The sequence below is a fragment of the Choristoneura fumiferana genome, chromosome 23, assembly GCF_025370935.1.
Source record: "Choristoneura fumiferana chromosome 23, NRCan_CFum_1, whole genome shotgun sequence".
NCBI lineage: Eukaryota > Metazoa > Arthropoda > Insecta > Lepidoptera > Tortricidae > Choristoneura > Choristoneura fumiferana.
Genome location: NC_133494.1, coordinates 4,270,087 through 4,280,249, shown reverse-complemented (window position 1 = coordinate 4,280,249; position 10,163 = coordinate 4,270,087). Strand labels below are relative to the sequence as shown.

General features: G+C 36.5%; 1 protein-coding gene across 1 annotated transcript; it reads right to left on the bottom strand.

Moving 5' to 3' along the window:
* Positions 1-1,210: 1,210 nt before the first annotated feature.
* On the bottom strand, positions 1,211-2,035 carry LOC141441192 (uncharacterized). The gene has a single exon (XM_074105868.1). It carries the CDS (start codon positions 2,033-2,035, stop codon positions 1,211-1,213), a length of 825 nt encoding a protein of 274 aa, XP_073961969.1.
* Between the last annotated feature and the right edge of the window lie 8,128 nt (positions 2,036-10,163).

Below are 10,163 nucleotides of genomic sequence, written 5' to 3'. Positions count from 1 at the left end.
GAGATACAACAACATCTTTCATGTTTGTGCGAATAGCATTATTTAATGTATTAACCAGAAATATTGTTGCACTGTCTACATCATTTGTTTCGAAGATAGGTGACCAGTCTACAGATTTTAAATTGTTAACAAGCGCAGTGTGATCTATTATAGTTTTTGTGCGTTTGGGTGCATCAGAGTTAAGCTTTACTCTGGGTAATCCTAAAATACATAAATCATGATCTGTAATACCAGACTGCGCTACAAATCCATTACCTCCGATTCCATTTTTGACAAAAATATGATCTAGACAAGCTTGTCCTCTAGTTGGAGTTGTGATAGCGGGGAGCAGTAAGTGCTCGGTAAGAAGACACAGGTATTCAGAACATTGCTCACTTAGTGGGAAGTTACAAATATCTAAGTTCAGGTCACCTGCTACAATCGTAATTTTGCTGTTGTTCCCTTCTCGCAATAATGTTTCCAAGGACGTTAAAAATTCGTCTATTAATGAAAAGGATGGAGAGCGATAAATACCTATTATATTTACATCTGTTCCTAGGGAGATTTTTAAACAGTTGCAATCGTTCATCAGAGGTTCTGACACATTTGCGTTCCATGAGTCACTGATGTAAACTACTACGCCACCACTTTTGTTTATGAACTTTTTTGTACGATGACTGTAGTATCCATCGATCACAGGTAAGTACATGCCTTCTGCAAGCCAGCACTCAGTTAGTACGATAACGTCAAAGGTTACTTTTAATCGCTTTAAGGTTACAATAAACTCGTTAAAATTCTTTTGAATACTGCGTATGTTGAAAGTGAGGATTTTAAATTGTGAATTAGAAACCGAAATAGCTTCACCGCACTTCTCCAGGCTCTCAAACGTGCGACAGTTGATTTTCAGTAGTTGATCTGCTTCTGTTACGTAGTCCAGTTATCTAGTTTGTTTATGTAAAAATTAGACAAGGTCAATATAATGTTAGCGCTTGAGAGACTGTTACGAAGTGTTGCCAGCTGATCGGTAAAATTAGGTAATGCCTGTATGTAGTGAAAATTAATTACATTAGTGTAGAAAAAGTATGTGAGTGAGTGTGTTGTGTGTGTATGTGAGTGTAGTATGTATAGTAAGTATTTAATATTATTTATACTAATGTTGAGATCAGTTCGTGGAATAAAATATAATATTTTTAACATATAAAGAAAAATAATTATTATTGCGAAAACAAGTTTACGTGGTTCTATCCTGTCCGGCTGGTCCAGCCGGTCCAACCCTTTGTTCCAGGTCGTCCAGAGAAGATATGCGGGAGCTCGGCTTGTTGTCATTTTCGCGAACGTAGATGACACCGTTCCGGGTCCAACAGTAGCGGAAGCTGTTTGCAGTAGCCCGCAGCCTGGCTTCGCGAAATAACAATCTATTTTCTCGCGTGAGTCGTTCATTTACATACAGCTTCCGAGGAGCTCCGCCCACAATAGTTTCCGATGTCAGGTTGCGTCTGGCTTTTGCAGCCTTAAGTAGTTCGTCTCTCTTTTGCCGGCGTAACAGTTTAACTCGAATTGGGCGCGGCTTATGGTCGTCATTACTATTGAGTTTAGAGCCCCTTGGGCGCATGGGTCCGACTCGGGCGATGTCGTCGACGTCCGTTTCCAGCAATTGAACCCCGATAATTTGTGATGTTGTGAGCAATATATGGGTGAGGTTCTCAGTATCACACTCTGGCACACCAACGATCTCCAATTCGTTCCTCATCGAATGTTGTTCTTGAGCATTGACTTGTTGTTGTAGGTGAGCTACAGATGATTTTAATGTAGCAATTTCAAAGTCTGCCTGTTCGAGCTTCGTCAAAAATTGCGCGTGTTTATCAGTCAGGGAGACCGATAGGATCGATATCTGCTCTTTAAGTTCAATGACCTCTTGTCTAAGTAAACTTATTTCATTATTTTGAGTTTTCATCTCGCTTAGGTCTTGTCTGAGTTGACGCAACTCGGCGAGAGCGTCAGGGGTTTGGATCTCGTCGTTGGACTTCCCTTTATTAAGCTTCGAGTTCTTACTCATGGTTGAGTGTGTTATTGTTTCGCAGAAACTATGAAGGAGGTTAGTTCACGTCGCATGCACCTTTACATGTGTCTCGGTAAGGTTAGTAGGTATGCAAGTCTCATTTAAAATTTATAAAAATGATTGTTTTACAGAAAAGTTAGTTATTATTATCATTCACGAGTTCTAGTTAAACCAGCGCGGCATTCCTAGAACTCAACACAGCTCAAAGACGTGCGGGTGAGAGCGAGAGGGCCAGTCGTGCGGAGTGCGTGCGAAGCGAGAAGCGGCAATTCCAAGAAGCGGCCGATCGGTGAGCTCGACGCGCAGGAATATTTTGGAATTTGGAAGTTTTTGAAGATGTTTTGTTCAATATCTCGTACAGCACTGTGAATATTGTAATTTCGTTTTCACTAATAGTTACCTTTGTCCTCTAACTTTATTTTTATGATGGTCACTGAAGCTAAACACCACTTTAAACTCTATTTTACGAATAAAATTCACGGAGCAAAGCGACGACGATGTTCACTGTACGGTTCCCGCGCGCCGAGCAGCAAACAAATATAAAAAAAACTTATGTTCAAGTTTTAAGTACGATATGAAAATTTAGAAACGCAGTTTCTTAAGCACGTGTTTATACTAACCCGTGATAAAGACTACGTTATGTGAGCTTGATATATACTTACCGATAATAACGTCACATTTATGAAAGTGGAATACTTGTCTAACCTGCTGTATATAAACATGAACAGCATAAACGTGAACAAGGAGCTTGCCTATATTTTATTTAATAACATGACAGGACAAAGGATATTGACAATACTTTAAGTGGCTTACAACTATTATTAGTAAGTATTATAACGAAGTTACACGCATAACGTGAAGTTTGTTTCTATTGTAGGTTGTGGGTTATTTTAGCGAGCAGAAAATAATTTCGGGCACATACATGAAAGTCTTGGTAGAAAATATATAAAGCTTATGCATGAGATGTTATGGTGCCAGAAAAGACTAACTATTGTTAGTAAACAAGAAATCGCGGCAAAAAACACCAGGTAGAGCCGATAACCTAAAAAGAGGCCTAATTATAAAACGAAAGATTTCTTTGAATAGTGCTTTGGAAGAAAATGACTTAGTTATTAAATCTGTCTGGGAAGAATTCCATTATCTCGATCCCGCGGTCACTGTGCAAGTTTTCGTGACAAAAAATATCTTATGGCCAGGGTTTCAAACTATCTGCAGACCAAATTATCTTAATTGATTAATTTCAGCGATTTAAGTGTGAAGAGTTATTAAAACACATAGATAAAGTTACTTTCGCATTTAGTATTTAGTATAAAATTAACCACTTTTTACTACTGTCATTTTAAGGTAGAGGCAAAAAGGCAAAATCAGCGACAAAAACGATAACATTACAAGTATAGTATCTACTTACGACAATTTTTATAATGAACTAAAAAAAACTAAAATAACGCGGCTACTTATCTTGCAATTTATTTTTTACAGTTCGCCGTGACACTTTGTTTTTAGCTTACATTTTGAGATCAAGCACGAAGTAAAGCCAATATAATTATTTAGTTAACGATACCAATAAAATAAACGTCACCCACGTTAATTAAGTTCGGTCCAGTAGCATTATTTACTTGTTCAATCTTGAATGTTCCTCTATTTACTAAATAAGATGTTGCATGAAAGCTTGGCTGCTGTAAAACAATCAAGACAATCTCCTATAGGTCGCAATCAGGCCACTTTTGGCGCCGCACCGGCGGCACGCTTCTCACCCATGACATCATACGAGGACATTGTCAAGGTTTGTTTGGATTCCATTGACCGAAAGAAGACTGTCATTTCAATATAAATTGTATGAGACTTTCTCGATTTTAACAGAAATTAGTGAAATGCGGCTTTGATGGAAAGGGCACCGTGTAGTGTTATCTTTATTATTTTCACAAGCTTTTATTTAACTTGCCCTGTTTTTGTTTATTTTTTTAGGTTTACAACTTGGAAGCTAAATTTGACCTACTTCCAGTGGTCGGAATAACTTGGCATTGGGCATACACGTATGCCGCATATTTATGTAAATTTTGGTGACAATACAATAATTTGGTAGTGACATTCCTAGTGGTGCAGCCAGGATCGTCTCCGCTGGACTTGAAATCTGGTACGGAATTAGTTGTGTGCAACAAGAGAGCAAAGCCGATTTTTTCTGCGAGTGTTGAGTTTGAATCCCGAGTATGCGAAGGATTCTATAATTGAATCACGAGCGTAGCGAAAAAATCTTGTATTAAAAATGATTTTTCTAACAAATCTTGTATCTAAAAAGGGTTTGTTTTGCTGTTGGGTTGGTTTTGCTCTTTAGTTTTAGAAATCAGATTTAATTGTGTGGATTGAAATTACTTACAAAATCCAAAAAAACCTGTCTAAATTTTAAAGGCTTCGATATTTGTCATTATTTTAAACACCTTTCATTTAATCATGATAAAATAAGTTTATTTATGTAATACTCATTAAGTAATATTTGGGATACAAAAAGATAAATTTAAATCTTTTTACGTTTAGCTATAAAACATCAAATTGCAAACTGTGTCTGGAGTACATTCCTTTAGATTAGGAGAATAAGCCCGTGGTATTAAATGTAGGTAACAAGACTATTTATAAATAGATACAGATAAGCTTTTTAAAGAGAGACTAATGCTACTCTAAACCGAGATAATAAATACTGATTGTGATCTATGTCTGTACTGTTAGGTACTTATGTACGATTTTCATATTTATCTGTCTGACCTGATTTTGTTTTAGATTTACATAGCATAATTAAAAGTCATGCAAGGTTACATAACATACGCACCCAAGGACAGAAAAAAAGTTGGATAGGTACCTACGTAGTTTGTCAGAAGAGGTTAATTATCCAAAGTTAAGTTAAGTTAGTTCGAATATGTGTAAATAAATGTTTCTCTCTCTCTCTCTCAAAGGAATAAGGTATTGGAATTCTTCGTACATATCCTTTTAGCAAGACTTCAGGATAAAAGTTTTAATTGTTAAATAGTCGTCAACAGTACTTTCACAGTAACAAATTGATATAATGTACCTTTATTATTAACGTAACATGTTATGTATACTGCTGGCTGGTGTACCGAATAAATAAATAAAATATTTTTGCTACGGTATTTTAAATATTTTGTTATGCGGCTTGTAAAGGCGTAGCGGATGGTGCACGCTGCCACTGCGCAGTTTATTGGCGAAAATATTTAAATCATAAAAAAACACCCCAACACACCGTGCTTCCATAACCACTAAGTGACAAGCGTGAATAAAATAATATTTTCACTTCTTATGCTCTCTGTCCTCTTCCAGAGGCACAAATTTGTGCCCAAATTTCCTTGATCCTGTTATCCTGGGAGATGACAGATTAAAATTTACTTTAGTCTCTGCATATCGGGAATAAAGCTCCTAATCTCTAGGGATTAAAGTATTTTATAAATGTACGTTAGAAACCCTAAACAGACAATTTTTATGAATGGAGGATTATCGCCATATTCAGTGATTGTGTATAGCCAATTTTTAGGGCGTGGAAATAACCTCAAAATGACAACTGTGCAAAAATATTTAAAAGGATAATGATTACTTATATGAACTATTCAATTATATATAGGATGAATTCATTTTATTATACACTGTCCAATTAGTTTTAAAATAGTTTTCAATTTTGAACTGGTAGCTTAATTACGCAAGCATTTAAAGCGTCACTTTACTAGAAAAGAAAAGAAAGAAAAACCGCGTAACTCAATTTTTTTAGTATTTGAATTATGAACAGTATCATTAATCGTATTGAGCGTACGTTTTTAAAAAGTAATGTTGTAATGTTGAACAGAACTTTGTTTTTTCTCGCATTCAAAGTAAAATAGAGTGGTTAAGCGAGACTAAAACACACCATAATGACACTCGAATCGATGTTTGTTACTCAGAACTCCGTCATTTATGAAGCGATTTGGATTTTTTTTTGCGTTCGTCTAGGAATGTCTTCAATTAGATCCATAAGCACCAAAATTGGATATATTTAGTAGTAGGTAACTCGTGCATTTGCTCTTGAAAATCATCATTTGGTGAAGTGGAACTGATGACGAAGACCACAGTTGCCCATCGGAGTTACTACTCAATAAACAAGTATTTCACGGGTTAAATATTAATTACTTTGACACAGTTGCTAAGCAATTTATGCTCCTCGTAATGCATATGGTAAAACAGGTAGTGAGCACCAGGACTCTTCAATAATGAACGTCTGCATCGGAAAAAGCAATCTTTCGGAAAAGGTGACGAGCAATTGATATTTAACTAAGTATTGCATTTAGATTATTTACACGAAAAGCGTGAAAAAAATAATTTTATAACAAAAAATTTAACCGACTACAAAAGACCATGAAAATAATTTTCTACCATTCTGAAGGCGGTCGGTGCCTCAGTTTATTGTTACCGGTATATATATTTTGTTACCTTTCTGTCTAAATTTTGTCGTACTTCGTACGAATGTACTTACATACTTAGTTTATCTGATGTCATAAAAATCCTAACTAGGTCAATTGATATTTTCCATCCGAGCTCATGATTATCAACTTCCCTGTAAATCGATTCACAATTGTTTTACTGCAATTCACTACGACTCAGTGAATCAGTAGCATTCCGTTTAGAATCTGTTTCACTACTCATTGATAAATTTTATGTGACAGATCTGATTGCCCTTCTGTTTATTCGAAGAAAACAGAGAAGGCGTCACAGATATCTGTCACATAAAATTATCAATGAGTAGTGAAACAGGAGGTTAACCTTGTAAATTTTATGTGACAGATCTGATGCCCTTTCTGTTTATTCGAACAAAACAAACAGAGAAGGCGTCACAGATATCTGTCACATAAAATTATCAATGAGTAGTGAAACAGGTGGTTAATCTTGTAAATTTTATGTGACAGATCTGATGCCCTTTCTGTTTATTCGAACAAAACAGAGACGACGTCACATAAAATTATCAATGAGTAGTGAAACAGGAGGTTAATCTTGTAAATTACAAAGTCGAATTAAGGGCATGAAGTATTACAATTACGTGAGTTTCTTGGATTGGTTGATAGGTCGTAACTTAACATCGATAAGGCTCATGCTTATGGAGTCCTAAAAAGGTATGGTAAGGTTATATTTGACTAGCTTTTAGGGATCATTCAAGTAATACGTAAGCGATTACTTAATATTTTTCTAAGGATTTCGTATTTTATACGGAATGTTCCAAGTTTAGGTATATTTTATACCTATTTACTCTTTAACTACTAATAATATCAAGAAAACTTAACCGTTATAGTTTTCCTTGTAAGTCTGATATAAGTACTTACTACCATCCTGATTTTTTTCCAATTTTTCCACCCACCGGTTTATGCCTTTACGCTCGATTTTCATGAAAATTTGCATTTTAAAGTTGAATATTTCGCAAACAAATCACTAAATCGCAAAATCGTTATAGCAACCCCCTAATGGTTTTAAAAGACCTATTCAACGATAACCCACACTAAAAGGTTGGATGAGAAAAAAAATCACCCCCACTTTACGTCTATGGGAAGTACTCTAAAAAATTTTTTTTAAAATATTTTATTGTACCATTTTGTCGGGTTAGTTTACATATATAAACGTGCAAAATTACAGCTTTCTAGCTTTTGATAGTTCCTGAGCAAAGCCGTGGACGGACAGACAGGCAGACAGACATGGCGAAACTATAAGGGTTCCGTTTTTGCCATTTTGGCTACGGAACCCTAAAAAAGAAGAAATAATAAATAAATATTGCTGACGTAAGCACCATCTTTTATTTTTATAATGGATGGAAAACGAGCACGTGGGTCTCCACCACCACCACCACCACCACTACCGCCCATAAACAGCTGCAACACCAGGGTACTACAACTTCACTATCAGATATATTGTATTGTTTGTTTGTTTTGTTTGTTTATACTCTTTATTGTACAAAAAGGAAAAACAAAAAAGGTTACATAAATAAAAGAAAAGTGTTAAGTACAAAGGAGTATTGTCGCCAAACTTATAATTTTTTTTTAACAAAAAAGTTAAACCGACTCCAAAAAATAAAAATAATAACAAGAAATGGAACCGACCTCTGAAATGAAATGAAATGGACCTCATTTACAGTTTCAATCCCTCCTGCTGTGTCGTGCTGAGTCACCGACTTCGAACTAGTACGTACCTAGAAAAATATTTTCAAGGGTTTTGTAGTCGGTTCCATTTTTTGTTATTTTTTTATTTTTTGGAGTCTGTTTTAATTTTTTGTTAAAAATTTCTTTATTTCTCACTTTTTAGTGATTCGTAGCCAAAGTACATCTCACAACGATTCCATTAAGCCCAAATACGACTTAGTTGCTTTGTTTTTATAACAGAGTTCCGTTGCCTACCTTCTGGCTTCAGCATCATCAGTTCGAAGAATCATTAACTTAAGGCGCTGTACGTAGTGAAAACTACAATTTTTAGAAAACATTTAAAATATACTTACACAATACTTACAACTGTAATTTTTTATATGTGTATTTTCAGTCTATTAGCTAGTTTTTGACTTCATCAAAAACACGATTGCTGACAAAAACCTCGATAGATTATTTTTTGAAAAAGAGCCTTCATTTACACGTAAACCAAATATTATGAAAAATATTATGAATATCAACACAAAATTTGCTTTATTAAATAGTTTTTTTTAGATTTAGATTTATGCTTCATAGATTTTCAATACGTTGAGTACATCAATAATACCAATTTATTTCGTCTTTGGCAAAATAAAACGGTTCTAGCGCGCGGCGGCGGCGAAGTATTGCCCAGTCGCCAGTACACGCGTGTACGTAGTCGACGACGGACCTGTGCACATTTTTCTAACGCGCTAGTACTACTTTTGAGAGCAAATAATATGGGTAATCGCAGTATTAAAAAAGTTAAGCGAAAGAGGAAACGCATAAGTGAACTCAGAGCACATATGAGAAGCATTAGAGTACCTAAACGGTAAGTACCTACCACACACTAATCGACCGGCCGGAGTCGGGCCGAGTCAGCAGGGCTACTACGAAACTCCAAACTCGAAGTTCGTGTCGTGCGGTCCCTCTCGCTCTCGTACAAATAGTCAGTGGCGTAGCTAGGTAACCTAGGGCCCTGGGGCAAATAAAAAAATGGGGCCACTGCTATCAAAACTGGTAAGGTTTTTTGAAGTAAAATCATTATATATACAAATACTTTCTAAGCAACTTTATCATCAGCTATAAAGCAGAATTTCGAGGGCCCCTGAGCTTGAAGGCCCGGGGCACTGCGCCGCCTAGCCCTTGGTAGCTACGCCACTGTAAATAGTATAAGTGTCAGAGGGACCGCAACCCACGAACTTCGAGTTTCGTAGTAGCCCTGCTGAGCGATTTCACATTCGTACTACGACCGCAAGCTGGTTGGCGCTCACGGATGCGGACGGCTTCGTCCAGATTCTACCGCGAATGCCATAGGTACAAATTGTAGGCACGTTGTATAACCTATACTACTGACGGCGAACATGCGGCGAACCTTGCGGCTACTACGAAACTCGAAGTTCGTATCGTACCGTCCCTCTCGCTCTCGTATTAAATAGTATAAGTGTCAGAGGGACCGCACGACACGAACTTCGAGTTTCAAGTTTCGTAGTAGCCTTGCTTGATCCCTTTGGCAGTTTCACTGACATTTCTGATAGTGACACAACAGTTTAAATTTTCTCATTTTATTGCAGGCAAAGGTTTAATATCTTGCATTCAGCCAAGTTATTTAACATAAATTATTTTAATAAAATAAGATGGTCGCATTTGGTTGCACTAGTAAATTATTGACAAAAACATGCACTCCAACTGGAATCCGGCTGCCAAATGGGAGTTATTGCGCAGTTAGTGCAACTGCATCAGCACTGCACCCTACTGTCAGAGGACTGCCATTTTAGGCAATCTGAGTGCAGTTCTTACGCAGTTCTGATGTAGTTCTGAACTTCGGAGTTTTTAACTTCGTTTCTAAAACCTCTTATTGAAAAAAAAATAATAAAAATGGAATATCTGTCTTGCTCCTTAGTGAGGCCAAGTCGTGGAAAACAGCTACGTGTGAGTTGGAAAAAATGTTT

Bases quoted from the DNA above. Each gene is read 5' to 3' on its own strand.
- LOC141441192 (XM_074105868.1), bottom strand. From the start codon at position 2,035: ATGAGTAAGAACTCGAAGCTTAATAAAGGGAAGTCCAACGACGAGATC.